We start from the raw sequence: 17,661 nt of genomic DNA, 5'->3' as shown, positions 1-17,661 counted from the left end.
AGTATGCAAATTAACCCAACCAAGATGGTTGCAGCCACGGAGAGAGCAGGAGGGAGGCTTGGATTTCCCTGGCGATGGAGGAAGCCAAGCTTTCTGCACACCCTGGCCAGCCCACACCAGGCTACAAAGTTTCAATTATAGAAGGAAATTAAAATCCCAACAAAAATGGCAGTAGCCTCGGAGCTGGAGAGAGCAGGAGACTAGGGTTGCCCCTGGTGATGGAGGAAGCCAAGCTTCTGAAGCTCTGGCCTGCCTTGGCCTCTGCTACAAAGTTTCAATTATAGAAGATAAATAAATCCAACATAAATGGCTGCCACCACGGAGCGAGCAGAAGGCTTGGCTCTGCTCCTGGCTACAAAGTTTCAGTTGTAGAAGATAAATAAATCCCAGATACCAAGGACTCCACTTGGGTCGCCGGGGGGCATGGCCGGCCTGCAAAACACCACAGGCCCCTCGCCCAGGCCGCCCCACGCCCCAAAGGAACCGCCACCCTGATCCGGGACACCCTTCAGGGCAAACCAGCTGGCCCCCACCCCACCCATGCACCAGACCTCTATCCTATCTAACAAAAGAGTAATATGCAGATTGACCATCACTCCAACACACGATATGGCTGCCCCCATGTGGTCAAAGATGGCTGCCCCCATGTGGACACAAGATGGACACCACAAGTTGGCCAGCAGGGGAGGGCAGTTGGGAGGGACCAGGCCTGCAAGGGAGGGCAGTTGTGGGCGATCAGGCCAGCAGGGCAGGGCAGTTAGGGGTGACCAGGCTGGCAGAGGAGGGAAGTTGGGGGCGACTGCAGGGAAAGGCAGTTGGGGCGGACCCAGGCCTGCAGGGAGGGCAGTTAAGGGTGACCAGGCCTGCAGGGGAGGGCAGTTAGGGGAAATCAGGCTGGCAGGGGAGCAGTTAGGCATCAATCAGGCTGGCAGGCGAGTGGTTAGGGGGTGATCAGGCTGGCAGGCAGAAGCCATTAGGGGCAATCAGGAAGGTAGGCAGGTGAACAGTTGGGAGCCAGCAGTCCTGGATTGTGAGAGGAATGTCCGGTTGCCCGTTTAGGCCCGATCCTACCGGGCAGCCGGACATCCCTGGAGGGGTCCCAGATTGGAGAGGGTCCAGGCTGGGCTAAGGGACACACGCCCCCGTGCACGAATTTCGTGCACTGGGCCTCTAGTCTATACTAATAAAAGGGTAATATGCTAATTAGATTGGAAGACCTTCCAGGAGACTTTCCGGATAGTCTTCTGGACAAAGCCACGGTGGTGGGCCGAGGCAGAGGCAGTTAGAGGCCAAGAAGGTAGGGCAGTTGTGGGTGATCAGGCCAGGATGGGACAGCAGTCGTGGGTAATCAGGCTGGTGGGGGGTCATGGCCATTGGGGGTAAGCAGACCAGCAGGGGGGCCAGTTGGGGGCGAGCAGGCCGTCTGTGGGGGTCAGTTGGAGGTGATCAGAACAGCAGAGGGGGCAGTTTGGAGTGAGAAGGCCAGCAGGGGGGCAGTTGGGGGTGCGCAGGCTGGCATGGGGGGCAGCTGGAGGTGATCAGGCTGGCGGGGGGGCATTTGGGGGCAAGCAGGCTGGCGGAAGGGGGCAGTTGGGGGCGAGCAGGCCAGCAGGCAGAGGGGTTGGGGCAATCAGGAAGGCAGGAAGGCAGGTGAGCGGTTAGGAGCCAGCAGTCCCGAATTGCGAGAGGGATGTCCGACTGCCGGTTTAGGTCCAATCCCTGTAAACTGGTAGTAGGACATCCTTCGAGGGGTCCCAGATTGGAGAGGGTACAGGCCGGGCTGAAGAACACTCGCCCCCCCATGCACGAATTTCATGCACCAGGCCACTAGTCAATAATAACCTTAAATGTAAATGGATTAAATGCTCCAATCAAAAGACATAGGGTAGTTGAATGGATACAAAAACCTGACCCAACTATATGATATCTACAAGAAACCCACCTCAGAACAAAAGACTCACACAGGATGAGAGTGAAGAGATGGGAAAAAATTTTCCATGCAAATGAAAAAAAAAAAAAAAGCTGGGGTAGCAATACTCATATCTGACAAAATAGACTTCAAAATGCAGGCCATTACAAGAGACAACAAAGGTCACTACATAATACTTAAGGGATTGATCCAACAAGAGGGTATAACCCTACTAACCATATATGCACCCAATATAGGTGCACCTAAATATGTGTAAAAACTTCTAGAGTACTTTAAGGGAGAGATCAACAATAATACAACCATAGTAGGGGACTTTAACACCCTGACTTCATTGGATGGATCTTCCAGACAAAAATTACAAGAAAACAGTGACTCTTAAGGACACACTGGATCAGATAGATTTAATCAACATTTATAGAACATTTCACCCCAAAGCAGAATATACATTCTTCTCAAGTGCACATGGGTCATTCACAAAGATAGACCATACAGCCCTAACTGGATTGGCTCAGTGGATAGAGCGTCGGCCTGCAGACTGAAAGGTCCCAGGTTCGATTCCAGTCAAGGGCATGTACCTTGGTTGCGGGCACATCCCCAGTAGGAGGTGTGCAGGAGGCAGCTGGTTGATGTTTCTCTCTCATCAATGTTTCTAACTCTCTATCCTTCTCCCTTCCTCTCTGTAAAAAATCAATAAAATATATTTAAAAAAAAAAAAAAAAGATAGACCATACATTAGACACAAAACGAGTCTCTACAAGTTCAAGAAAATTGATATCATATCAAGCATCTTCTCAGATCACAGAGGAATGAAATTAGAAATGAACTACAGTAGCTCTGGCTGGTTTGGCTCAGTGGACAAAGCATCGGCCTGCGGACTGAAGAGTCCCGGGTTCGATTCCAGTCAGGGGCATGTACCTTGGTTGCAGGCTTCTTCCAGGATCAGACCCTGTGCAGGGATTGTGCAGGAGGCAACCAATCCATGTGTTTCGCTCACATTAACGTTTCTCTCTGTCTTTCCCTCTCTTTTCCACTCTCCCTAAAAATCAATGGAAAAATATCCTCAGGTGAGGATTAACAAAAAAATAAAAATTAACTTTAAAAAAATCAACTACAATAAAAACACCCAAAAACATTCAAACATATGGAGGCTAAATAGCATGTTATTAAACAACTAGAGGCCCGGTGCACAAAATTCGTGCAGGGGGTGTGTGTCCCTCAGCCCAGCCTGCACCCTCTCCAATCTGGGACCCCTCGAGGGATGTCTGACAGCCCGTTTAGGCCCAATCCTGGTAGGGCTGCTGGCTCCCAACTGCTCGCCTGCCTGCCTTCCTGATAGCCCCTAACCGCTTCTGCCTGCCAGCCTGATCACCCTCTAACCACTGCCCTGCCAGCCAGATGAATGCCTAACTGCTCCCCTACCAGCCTGTTTGCCCCTAACTGCCCTCCCCTGCACACCTGGTCACTCCTAACTGCCCTCCCCTGCATGCCTGGTCACCCCTAACTGCCCTCCCCTGCAGGCCTGGTTCCCCCCAACTGCTCTCCCCTGCAGGCCTGGGTCTCCCGCAACTGCCCTTTCCTGCAGGTCCGGTCGCCCCCAACTTCCCTCTTCTGCCGGCCTGGTCCCTCCCAACTGCCCTCCCCTGATGGCCATCCTGTGGTGGCCATCTTGTGTCCACATGGGGGCAGCCATCTTTGACCACATGGGGGCAGCCATCTTGTATGTTGGAGTGATGGTCAATTTGCATATTACTCTTATTAGATAGGATAGAGGCCTGGTGCACGGGTGGGGGTGGGGGCCAGCTGGTTTGCCCTGAAGGGTGTCCCAGATCAGGGTGAGGGTTCCCTTGGGGCATGGGGGGGCCTGGGCGAGGGGCCTGTGGTGTTTTGCAGGCCGGCCACACCCCCCGGCAACCCAAGTGGAGGCCCTGGTATCTGGGGTTTATTTATCTTCTATAATTGAAACTTTGTAGCCTTAAGCGGAACCAAGCCTCCTGCTTGCTCCATGGCTGCTGCCATTTTTGTTGGGATTTATCTATCTTCTATAATTGAAACTTTGTAGCTGAGGCAGGCCAGGGCTGCGGGAGCTTGGCTTCCTCCATTGCTGGGGGCAACTCAAGCCTCCTGCTCTCTCCAGCTCCATGGCTGCCACTATTTTTGTTGGGATTTATTTATCTTCTATATTTGAAACTTTGTAGCCTTGAGTGGAGACCTGGGTCTGCCAGGGTGTGCGGAAAGCTTGGCTTCCTCCATTGCCGGGGAAACCCAAGCCTCCTGCTCGCTCTGTGGCCGCAGCCATCTTGGTTGAGTTAATTTGCATACTTGCTCCTGACTGGCTGATGGGCATGGCTTGTGGGTGTAGCAGGGTGATGTTAATTTGCATATTACTCTTTTATTAGATAGGATGAATGGGTTACCAATGAGACCAAGAAAGAAATCAAAAACTTCCTGGAAACAAATGAAAATGAACACACAACCATCCAGAATCTCTGGGACACAGCAAAAGCAGTCCTGAGAGAGAAGTTCATAGCATTACAGGCCTACCTCAAAAAAACAAGAAAAATTAATAATAAACTATTTAATCCTAACAACTTAAAGAACTAGAAAGAGAACAACAGGAGCCCTAGCTAATTTGGCTCAGTGGATAGAGCATTGGCCTATGGACTGAAGGGTCCCTGGTTCAATTCAGGTCAAGAGCACATGCCTGGGTTGTGGACTCGGTCCCCAGTAGGGGGCATGCAGGAGGCAGCTGATCAATGATTCCCTATCATCATTGATGTTTCTGTCTCTTCCTCTCCCTTTCTCTCTGAAATCAATAAAAATATTTTTTTTAAAAGAGAAAACAAGAAAAGCTCAGAGTAAATAGAAGGAAATAATAAATGTTAGTGCATAAATAAATGAGATACAGACTAAAATAACAATACAAAAAAATTAATGAAACCAAGAGCTGGTTCTTTGAAAGGATAAACAAGATTGATGAACCATTACAGACTCATCAAGAAACAAAGAGAGAGAGGACCCAAATAAATAAAATCAGAAACAAAAGCAGAGAAGTGAACACTGACACCACAGAAATACAGAGGATTGTAAGAAAATACTATGAACAACTATATGCCAACAAGCTGGACAATGTGGATGAAATGGACAAATTCCTAGAAAAATACAATCTCCCAAAACAATCAGGAAGAATCAGAAAACCAATCAGGCCAATAACAACTGATGAAATAGAAGCAATAATAAAAAAAACTCCCAGCAAACAAAAGCCCGGGTCCAGATAGCTTCATAGGGAAGTTTTTTTGTTTTGTTTTGTTTTTAATATTTTTATTGATTTTTTTTTATAGAGAGGAAGGGAGAGGGATAGAGAGTTAGAAACATCGATGAGAGAGAAACATCGATCAGCTGCCTCCTGCACACTCCCCACTGGGGATGTGCCCGCAACCAAGGTACATGCCCTTGACCGGAATCGAACCTGGGACCCTTCAGTCCGCAGGCCAACGCTCTATCCACTGAGCCAAACCGGTCAGAGCCATAGGGAAGTTTTACCAAACATTCAAGGAAGAACTAACACATGTACTACTCAAATTGTTCAAAAAAAAATTCAAGAGGAAGGAATACTTCCAAGCTCTTTTAATGAGGCCAGCATTATCCTAATTCCAAAACCAGATAAAGACACTACAAAGAAAGAGAATTACAAGCCAATATCCCTGATGAACACAGATATGAAAATCCTCAACAAAATATTAGCAAATCAGATCCAGCAATATATTAAAAAGATCATACACCATGACCAACTGGGATTTATTCCAGGGATGCAAGGCTGGTACAATATTCGCAAATCAATAACCCTGATACATCACATAAACAAATTGAAAGACAAAAATCACATGATCACATCAATAGATGCAGAAAAAAAATTCGACAAAATCCAACACCCATTTTTGATGAAAACTCTCAGCAAAGTGGGAATAGAGGGAGCATATCTCAACATGACAAAGGCCATACATAACAAACCTACAGCCAACATCATTCCCAATGGGCTGAAACTAAAAGCATGTCCCCTAAGAACAGGAACAAGACAGGAATGTCCACTTTCACCACTCTTATTCAACACTAGTTGCCCGGTGCATGAAATTCGTGCGGGGGGGGGGGGGGGGGGGGGCGCGTACCTCAGCCCAGCCTGCACCCTCCTCAATCGGGGACCCCTTGGGGGATGTCCAACTGCCAGTTTAGGCCTGATCCCTGCGACTGCTGGCTCGCAATCTGGGACCGCTGGTTCCTAACTGCTTACCTGCCTGCCTGCCTGATCACCCCTAATTGCCTCTGCCTGCCTGCCTGCTCGCCCCTAACTGCCCTCCCCTGCCGGCCTGATCTCACCCTTGACTGCTCTCACCTGCCGGCCTGATCTCGCCCCTAACTGCCTCTGCCTGCCTGATTGCCCCTAAATGCCTTCCCCTGCCAGCCTGATCTCCCTCCCAACTGCCCTCCCCTGCAGGCCTGATCTCGCCCCCAACGGCCCTCCCCTGCCAGCCTGATCTCCCCTAACGGCCTCTGCCTTGGCCCCCACTACCATGGCTTTGTCTGGAAGAAAATCAGACGTTCAGAAGATGGCTGGTCGATCCGGTCTAATTAGCATATTACCCTTTTATCAGTATATATAAGTTATATAGGATAGGATTGCTTAAAGGGGGTAGGGGGGGCCTTTTTCAGCAGGAGGAGATGCTCTTGGCAGACAAAAATACATAATCCCCTATTTCTGGACTGATAGCCAGCCATATGCACTATACTGCCAAACCGGTCATTAAAAAATTGAACCGCTTTCTTACACCTTACACCAAACAGCTGTTGCCCTTAAAACCCCTCCTGGAATTCATATAACTTAACAAAAGGAAGTCAAACAATCCAATTACAAAATGGGCAAAGGACCTAAAAAGACCCTTCTCCAAGGTGGACACACAGACGGCCAAGAGACAAATGAAAAAATGCTCAAAGTCACTGATCATCAGAGAGATGCAAATTAAAACAACGAGACTCACCTCACACCTGTCAGAATGGCTACCATCAACAAATGACAAATGCTGGCGAGGATGTGGAGAAAAGGGAACCCTAGTACACTGCTGTTGGGAATGCAGGCTGGTGCAGTCATTATGGAAAACAGTATGGAGCTTCCTCAAAAAATTAAATATGGAACTGCCATTTGACCCAGTGACCCCATTTCTAGGAACATATCCTAAGAAACCCAAAACACCAATCAGAAAGAATGTATGTACCCCTATGTTCATAGCAGCATACTTTATAATAGCTAAGATCTGGAAACAGCCAAGTGCCCATCAGTAGATGAGTGGATAAAAAAGCTGTGGTACATTTATACCATGGAATACTATACAGCAGTAAAAAAGAAGGATCTCTTACCCTTTGAGACAGCATGGAGGGACTTGGAGAGTATCATGATGAGTGAAATAAGTCAGTCAGAGTAAGACAAGTATCACATGATCGCACTCATATGTGGAATCTAATTAACAAAATAAACTGATAAACGGAGTGGATCCAGAGACATGGAAGCATGGAACAGCATGCTTGGAAGCATGGAAAGCAGAATCTCAGAGAGAAGGCAGGGCAGGGTGGGAGGTAATCAACCAAAGACCTGGTATATATATATGCATAACCCATGGACATGGACAATTAGGTGGTGAAAGCCTGGGGGGCAGACAGCATGGGCAGGCTGGAGGGGCTTAATGGGGGGAAAAGGAGACATATTTAATACTTTCAACAATAAAGTTTTTTTTTAAGTGTTTTTACAAAACTATTAACAAAACCAAAGGATAACATACTAATTGGGAGAAATATTCACCAATAATACATCCGATAAGGGATTAACATCCCAAACAGATAACTCTTACAACTTAACACACACACATACAAAATCCAATTAGACATATGAAAAGATGGCTAACGGACATATGAAAAGATGCTTAACTTCACTAATCATCAGAAAAATACGAATTAATGCCCAGTCAGGCGTGGCTCAGTGGTTGAGTGTCACAGTTCGATTCCCGGTCAAGGCACATGCTAGGGTTCTGGGCTCGATCCCCAGTGTGGGGCATGCAGGAGGCAGCCAATCAATGATTCTCTTTCATCACTGATGTTTCTATCTCTCTCTCCTTCTTCCTTCCTATCTGAAATCAATAAAAATATTTTTTAAAAAGAAAAATACAAATTAATTCAGAATGCGTTATCACCTCATACCTGTCAGAATGGCTATCATCAATAAATCAACAAACAACAAATATTGTCGAGGATGTGAACAAAAAGGAAACTTTGTGCACTGTTGGTGGAAATGAAGATTGGTGCAGTCACTATGGAAAACAGTATGAAAGTTCCTCACAATTCCATTTCTGGGTATTTTTCTGCGGAAATCCAAAATATTAATTTGAAAAGATAGTATGTATCCCTTTGTTTGTAGTAGGGTTATATACAATAGCCAATATATGAAAACAACCTAGTGGTCATCAATAGATGACTGGATAAAAAATCGGTGGTACATATATATGATGGAATATAACTTGGCCATAAAAAAGAACAAAATCTTACCACTTACAACAACATGGATGGACCTAGAGGGTATTATGCTAAATGAAATAAGTCAGACAGAGAAAAACAAATACCATATTATTTCACTTATATGTGGAATCTAAAGAACAAAATAAATAAACAAAATAGAAAAAAAACTCATAGATACAGTAACAAACTGAGGGTTGCCAGAGGGGAGGGGTTGGGGGACTGAAAGAGGTGAATGATGAAGAAGTATAAATTGGCAGTTACAAAACAGTCATGGGGATATAAAGTACAGCAAAGGGAATGTAGTCAATACTACTGTAATGACTATGTGTGATGCCAGGTGGGTACTAGACTTATCAGGAAATTACTTCATAAAAATATATATCAATTGTATACATTTATATAGCACATCTCAACTGAGACTGGGCACGTTTCAAGAGCTCGACAGCCCCATGTGGCTACCATAATGGACAGTATCAGTCTAGGCAATTTTTTAATTATTTTTATGTTACTTTATTTATTTATTTATTGTTAATCCTCACCTGAGGACATTTTTCCATTGATTTTTAGGGAGAGGGAAAGACAGACAGAAACATTGATGTAAGAGAGACACATCGATTGGCTGCCCCCTGCACAAGCCCCGACCAGGGCCTGGACCAGAGAGGAGCCTACAACCAAGAGCTAGACAATTTTTTTAGAACAAAATTTATATTATGTCTTTTCTTTTAAAAAAAAATGTTTGTAATTGATTTTACAGAGAGGAAGGGAAAAGGGAGAGACAGAAACATCAATGATGTGAGAAAATCATTGATTGGCTGCCTCCTGCACGCCCGCTACCAGGGATTGAGCTGGAAACCTGGAGGAAACCTGGGCATGTGTCCTGACCGTGAATCAAACCGTGACCTCCTACTTTATGGGTCAATGCTCAACCAAGGAGCCACACTGGCCGGGCTGTATGTCTTTTCAAGTGTTTTGAAACGACAAAGACTGTGGCGGGTATTTTCGGCCATAGTGTCTTTGCAGTATATATTTGTCACAAGCATTTTGGCTGCAAAACTAACTAGCTATAAGGCAATTTTGCTATAAAAAAAGATAAAATAACCAGTTGAAAGTTTGGGGGTTTTTGTTGTTGTTACTGTTTGGTTTCATTGTTCTATTGCTGAAGTTCTCGCTATTACTCTCATTTTCGTATTATATATAAACCACAGCCAGCCCTCATAATGACCTATATAGTACCAAGTAGATGTGGTAGGGTCTTAAAATATTAGCATTTCTTTCAGATGATGATGATTTGCCCCAACAGTCAGTTTCTTATTTTAAAATACAGTACATTGGGAGACAGAGGGTGTGGGCCTTCTTTGGGGGAATATGGTTGAGCCCACGTTTCCCACAGAATAAAGACAAGTGCTTGTTACAATCCACAAAATAAAATCAGTTATTTACACAGTATTGCCATGAATCTACACACATTTTAAATGCATAATTATTTCATATTTCACAAGAGGATTTTTTATTTTATTCATTTTTTCATGTTTCATTAAAAACTTTTAAAGGTGCCTTTTATTTGTCATGAGTTTACCTTTTTCATTGCAAAATTGCTTACAGGCAATTATTTATTTGGCAAAAATGTTTGTGGGAAAAATGCTCGCAGCAAAGATGTCTTTGGAAAAGCTGATTATGGCGGAAGTACCTAGCACTGGCACAACAGGGAGCAGGGAGAGGTTAAATAACTTGACTAAGATGAGACGCAATGAGTAATGTGAACAGTGAGAGTACTGCAAACCTGCTGGCCTGTCTGACTCCCATGACCAAGAAAGCTCTTCACGCTTCGGTCTCCTTTCTAACACTATAGCTCTGCAACATCAAACACAGAGTTCATATCACAGACACAGCACTGTCGAAGCTAACTTAAACCTGCTACACCAATACTAGCGCCTATATGAGTGAATAAAACTTTTGTTAATGAAGGAAATTAATGTTCTAATGAGGGCTCTGAACTGACAAGCTGCCACTCATTCTTACCCCAGAGAAAGGTGCTTTTATCTACATCACTAAGAATGCCAAGGAACTCAAGACTGAGACTGAATCTTCCAGCTTCCACTCCTTCCCACCAGTAGTGAATAAAAGTTCCTGTCTCACTGCTTTCTACTAGTGAATGACATTTAAAAAAATTTTAACCAAATTTACTTATTTTTTAAAAAGAGAATCTGAGTTGGGAACAATACAAAAACACGTGTAATAAACTACCAAATTCAAGGTAATGGTTGTCTCTAAAGAGGAAGGCAGGAATGGGCTACAGAAGGAGTTTCAGAGCCTCACCTGTATTTATAATTTCTTTTAATTGTGGGGGTGTGGGATACCAGTGTTCTTTTTAATTGATTTCAGAGAGGAAGGGAGAGGGAGATAGCAACATCAATGATGAGAGAGAATCATTGATCGGCTGCCTCCTGCATGCCCCCCACTAGGGATCGAGCCCAAAACCCGGGCATGTGCCCTTGACCGGAATCAAACCTGGGACCCTTCAGATCGATGCTCTATCCACCGAGCCAAACTGGCCAGGGCACCAGTGTTCTTTATATCATTCTCTACACAGCTTTTGAATTTCACCAGTATTTTAAGTTTTGTTGTTGTTGTTGTTATTCCTCACCTGAGGATATTTTTTCCATTGATTTTTAGAGAAAATTGAAGGGATGGAGGAAAGAAGGTGGGGTGGAGGGAGGGAGAGGAGGAGGGGGAGAGAGGAGAGAGAAAGAGAAACATTGATGTGAGAGACACATCAATTGGTTGCCTCCCACACACTCCCCAAACCTGCAACTAAAGTACATGCCGTTGACTGGGAATCGAATCCATGACCTCTTTGGTGCACAGGATGACACTCTGTAACCACTGAGGTACCAGCCAGAGCCAATCTCACTTTAAACTGCATTTCCTGTTTACTAGGTGAAACTGAACATCTTTAATATGTTGCTTCTCTTTTGTGTACTGTCCATACTTTTTGTGGGTATACCTATCAATGCCTTCATGTTTTTACCATCAGTTCCCATGATCTATTTATGGGTTGAATTATGAGCCTTTCACGATATTTTTGCATATTTCTCTTGCATCTTTAAGGGGTAATCAAGTAGATGCTTACCTCCGCTAATATTAAAAAAAAGAAAAGAAACTTTTGCCCAGCCAGTGTGTCTCAAGTGGTTGAGCATCAACCTATGAACCAGGAGGTTACAGTTCTATTCCTGGTCAGGGTGGGTTGTGGGCTCGAACCCCAGTAGGGAGCATGCAGGAGGCAGCCAATCAATCATTCTCTCTCATCACTGATGTTTCTATCTCTCTCTCCCTTTCTCTTTCTCTCTGAAATCAATAAAAATATATTTTTAAAAAATACTTTAGAGAGACAGAATTTGACCTGAATGCTTATCCTATATGTACACATTTTGGACACAGAATTTCAAAAACGATATAATACTAAAATCTTATCTCTGTGCCACAAAATATTGTCAATGTTACTTTTAATCCCTTGTAACATTTTTTAATTTACATAAAACATTCACATTAATCAACATATTCTTGGATTCATTCTCCCATTACAATTTTATTTTCATTATGAAAGAAATGCCAGGGGTGCAAGGTTCACTGATGGCAACCCCTGAAGAAGAGAAATCTATTTGATTTCTTTCTCTCTGGGGAAGAGGACCCACCTCTCCAACACGGCAAAGGGAGGCATACACAAAGGAAGCAGTGATACCCGAGCGTAGTATGAGAACAGACTATAGTTAGTCAGCAAAGTGACTATAATTAACACACTGTGGACCAGTAGTTTTATTGCTACCTTTACCCAGTGGCCAGATAAGTTTCTGCTGAACAAGTACAAAAAACGTTTTACATAAATGTTAAAGGCACACTTTAAAATTACAGTAGGTCCTCGGGTCACGTCAGAGATCCGTTCCTACGGTGCGACATAATGCGATTTTCACCATGAGTCGGAACCCACCTACATAAGCACCTACGTCACTCACATGGAGCACATACACAGCAGTAATAAAGTGACACAGTAAAAAAAATTTAAAAGAAAGATAATTCCTGACCTTTGCTTGTGGTAAATAATAAAAAACATAAAGCACATATGTATATTCGTCGAAATGACGGAACTTTTTTTTTTTTATAAATAAATGGGAGATGGCGACGTAAACACGAAATGACGTACGTCGAGTCCAACGTAACCCAAGGACTGTCTGTAAATACCCATTGCGTTTTGAAGTTACTTATTACATGTTCTTACAAGCTAATATCTTTTTAAAGTATGATACTTTGTAAAACACTGTGTAATATGAAGCGAGAATTCTCATGATCCGTCCACAATGTGTTAAGCAAATACACAAGTATTTATTGAATATTTCTATATATAAGTGCAGAAAACAGAGATAGCATTTCAGAAGTAACTCTCAGAATTAAACAAATTAGAGTACATCTTTATTGAACACTGACACACACAAAAATTACCTTGCAAATAATCTGCCAGGTCTCCACCATTGCAATACTGATATATAAAAGAAAGAGTAATTAAAATAAGGACACCAGTTCAAGATTAATTCAATCCATTATCAGTTAATTTTAATTAAAAATTCATTTGTATGTAAGTCTAGTCTGAAAAACCTTAGAATAAAAAAATTTTAAGACTATTTTCCTTATAAAGTGAAATCTAAATCACTGAATCAACTTTATTAATTCAAAATTTCAAATAATTATATACTCGCAATTTTAAAGTGCATATTAATCAAAAGGAATTGAAATAAATTAAGCAGAAACTTGTATACTACCTACCTCCATCACCAGGAAGACAGAGTTGGGTAATTCCTGAAAAGTAAACAACATAAAACATCATTTAGATTAGAAAAAAAATTAAGCACAAATTTAAAAAGTAACTTTAACAAAAATACTATACTTGTTCATTATTAAACAAGTAAAAATAAATCACAATATCCACTAGCAAATGAAATTTTAAATCCCCACCACAGTGATTTAAGCATCTCAGCTTCAAAGCCAAATCAAATTTTGCTAACACTAATGTAATCATCAAGAAGTTCAATTCTGGTCGTGGAAAGAACGAAAGAAAAACTCATCTCTTGGTCATGGTCATGGTCATGGTTATGATAAATTTACCATAACCATAACCATAACCAGAGTCCTCAGGGAAGCACTTCTACTTTGAAGGTTCATGGTCTGGAACAATAACTTGGTAATCCTCCCTCCAACACTAAATGCACAGCCGGACTTCCGGAATACATCATCCAGGAAACTTCATTTTTTTTTTTTTTATGGTTTTTATGTTTATTTGGAAGCAATCCCATTATCGGGGAATTTTTGGGAATTCTCTTGAAAACATTTCATCACATCTTGGTAACAAACTGATTTGAGAAATTTTACCCAGTCTCTCAAATTAATATAGCTCCAGTTCTGTTGCTTGGTTAAGCAATTCAATGACTGATTAGCTGATTCTCCAAAAACAACTTTTATAATGTTAATTAAATTTTAAATTGGGCTTCCACTTCCCTATGGCTTAACTTGAGCCACTGTTCAAATGTGACTCAAGAGACAGCCCTTCCAAGTAGCACTTGGCTTCACCAAGATCCTAAATTCAAGAGTAAGGTATTCTGGGGACTCTTCCCCCTCCCCATGTGGGAGTCTATACTTATTCTTCAATAAATCTCCACCTCTGCTATACAAAAAAAAAAAAAAAAAAAAAAAAAGTAAGGTATTCTATGGAAAAAGGAGCAATGGGGCAACAAGAGGCAGGTCTAGGGCAGTATTCCTGAGAGTGAGGTCCATGGAAAATTATGTGGTACTGGCTCACAACAAAGTAACTACAGAAATTAAGAGTAAGGATTGTTTACAGTTCAAAGTAATTTAACAAAATAATTTTATGTCTGTTGAACCTAATAATAAAAACTCTGGACTGTTTGTAGGGCCTTTTACATTTCATTCTCAAAGTTCATTTTTATTGGATTTTATGAAAGTGTCAGTTCATACAGATTAGAAATAAAAACTGGTATCTCACAACAGCTACTTCAGGGCACTTCTGTGCAACAAGCAGCAACACGAGGCGCTTGCCAGAGTGGGTTCACCATGTACACCACGGGACAAGATGCCACAGGCCAAGACCTCAATTAAAATTATGTCCTACTAGAATCTCAGTGACCTAGGGTGACTTGTTTTGCTTATTTCCCCAGAGGACTAGATAAAAAATTAAAATATATCATGCTGAATTCTTTGACCCCTACTTCCCAAAGGTATATATATGCTGTTTTGGAAGAATGGCAATGCCATCAGCTCTCTGCAAGGGGAGGCAGGGGCAGGCAGGGTCACGGTGCTGGGAGCCCAGCCAGCTGCCAGCCTAAAAGATGCTGGACTTCCCCAGCAGAAGGGCCCTGTGACTGATAAGTCAGAAAGGAGAGAGAAGTCAGATCCCAGAAAGCTAGGAGAGTAAGTCTATAAGAAATACTTATTAGCCCTTATCCTATCTAATAAAAGAGTAATATGCAAATTGACCATACCTCTGCTACACCCACAAGCCACACCCACCAGCCAATCAGGAGCGAGTATGCAAATTAACCCAACCAAGATGGCTGCGGCCACAGAGCCAGCAGGAGGCTTGGGTTTCCTCGGTAATGGAGGAAGCCAAGCTTTCCACACACCCTGGCCGGCCTAGGCCTCCACTCAAGGCTACAAAATTTCAATTATAGAAAATAAATAAATCCCAACAAAAATGGCGGCAGCCACGGAGCTGGAGAGAGCAGGAGACTAGGGTTGCCCCCGGCGATGGAAGAAGCCAAGCTTTCCGCACACCCTGGCTGGCCTAGGCCTCCACTCAAGGCTACAAAGTTTCAATTATAGACGATAAATAAATCCCAACAAAAATGGCATCAGCCATGGAGCAAACAGGAGGCTTGGCTCCACTCAAGGCTACAAAGTTTCAATTATAGAAGATAAATAAATCCCAGATACCAGGGTCTCCACTTGGGTCGCCGGGGGCGGGGCTGACCTGCAAACCACCACAGGCCCCTTGCCCAGGCTGCCCCACGCCCCAAGGGAACCCCCACCCTGATCCGGGACACCCCTCAGGGCCAACCAGCTGGCCCCCACCCGTGCACCAGGCCTCTAGCCTATCTAATAAGAGTAATATGCAAATTGACCATCACTCCAACACACAAGATGGCTGCCCCCATGTGGTCAAAGATGGCTGCCCCATGTGGATACAAGATGGCCACCACAAGATGGCCATCAGGGGAGGGCAGTTGAGAGGGACCAGGCCTGCAAGGGAGGGCAGTTGGGGGTGATCAAGCCTGCAGGGGAGGGCAGTTGGGGGGAACCAGGCCGGCAGAGGAGGGAAGCTGGGGGAGACCAGGCCTGCAGGGAAGGGCAGTTAGGGGGGACCCAGGCCTGCAGGGGAGAGCAGTTGGGGGAAACCAGGCCTGCAGGGCAGGGCAGTTAGGGGTGACCAGGCCTGCAGGGAAGGGCAGTTAGGGGCAAACAGGCTGGCAGAGGAGTAGTTAGGCATCCATCCGGCTGGCAGGGGAGTGGTTAGGGGGTGATCAGGCTGGCAGGCAGAAGCGGTTAGGGGCTATCAGGAAGGCAGGCAGGCGAGCATTTGGGAGCTAGCAGTCCTGGATTGTGAGAGGGATGTCCGACTGCCCATTTAGGCCCAATCCTACCAGTCAGACATCCCTCGAGGGGTCCCAGATTGGAGAGGGTGCAGGCTGGGCTGAGGGACACACACCCCCATGCACGAATTTCATGCACCAGGCCTCTAGTCATAAATAAAAACGAAAGGACTAGTATATTTTTGTTTTTATTCAATCATCTCCATTGTGAACTAGTCCTGATCAAATCCAGACCAAACTATCCTATCAATCCTAAAAATACCAAGAATTAAACATAACTTTCAACAAAATTTCTTCTCAAATCAGTATTATTTAATCATATAATAATGCTTCACCCTAAGTGCTGAAAAGAAAAGAAAGGTAGGAGTTCCCAGGGGAATCAAAATGGCCATGAAGAACTTCTGTTCACGCAGCACAAAATCAAATTTCCACTTCAGTATTCATGATTTGGGGTTATACATAACCACTTAGTTTCCCCCACTCAGATTCAGTCACTCATTCGATAAATGAGATTTAAAAAGTGTCCATTTTTAATCAAACCAATCAAGTCATCAATAAACAAACTGAGGTTCAAATAACACTGGAGCACCAGGGAACAACTTGAAGAGAGGCCTGTTGGGTCAGAAAAGCTGAGAAGTGGGGCCAGTATTACCTGTGAGCCAGACCACGGAGGGTTTTCCAAAGCTGCACGCATGTTTATCTTCCTTTCCTAATATCAGGGAAACCTCACTCCCAACTACCACCCCCACACACACACTGCCATCAAAAAATTAAACATCATGAATTTCATTTAATTATTTCCCTACTCAAACGCCTTAATAAGTTAAAAAACAATTCTCAAAAAGAAAATAATTTGGATACTATTGTGAACAACGTTATGCCAGTATTCCAAAATTTAGATGAAACGAACACATTAACAATTTAAAGAAAAAGACAACTTACTAAAATTGACAATATATAGAAAATTTGAAAAGGCCCATACTTATTAGAGAAATTAAATAATAATTTACAACCTTTCCACACAAAAATTCCCCTTGTAATCCCAATAAAAATCCAAGGTTTTGTGCATGTGTGGAAATTGACAAGCTAATTCTAAAATTTATGTGGAAATGCAAAATGTCAAAGAATAACTAAATATAATCTAGAAAAAGAAAAGTTGGAGGGCTTATACTGAAGCACAGTAAGCTCCATCTTGTATAAAACTGCTGTTTGAAATCCTCTGCTATTGTTAGATAGTCCCTTGTCCTGTAAACTCTGTCATTGTAAACTCTATCACTTTAAGACAGTCTCTTATTCTATAAAATGACTTTGTTTTTAGTTTGAATAGTAGAAAAAGATAAACTTAACTGTTTGACCTTGCAAGCTAGCCATCTAACATAATGGACTAATAATGATAATAATTCCCATATCCTTATGCCAAATGTTTGTTCTTTATGTATCCAAGGTTACTAACTGTCTGTAACAATAACTCACACAGAGCTCTTTGTAATATATGCAAACAAAGAAGCTCATAAAGTATAAATA

General features: G+C 43.3%; 1 protein-coding gene across 1 annotated transcript in view; it reads right to left on the bottom strand.

Annotated features, from left to right (window-relative positions):
• The window catches only part of ULK2 (unc-51 like autophagy activating kinase 2), a 145,023-nt gene that overhangs the window by 97,978 nt on the left and 29,384 nt on the right, over positions 1-17,661 (bottom strand). Inside the window, exons 4-5 of the mRNA XM_080677137.1 lie at positions 13,301-13,333; positions 12,980-13,016 (exon numbers count right to left, since the gene is read on the bottom strand). Coding sequence (XP_080533263.1) covers positions 12,980-13,016; positions 13,301-13,333 — 70 coding nt within the window. The remainder of the gene's footprint in view (positions 1-12,979; positions 13,017-13,300; positions 13,334-17,661) is intronic.

Source organism: Plecotus auritus, assembly GCF_963455305.1.
Source record: "Plecotus auritus genome assembly, chromosome: 7".
NCBI lineage: Eukaryota > Metazoa > Chordata > Mammalia > Chiroptera > Vespertilionidae > Plecotus > Plecotus auritus.
This window is presented reverse-complemented; position numbering and strand designations above follow the sequence as displayed.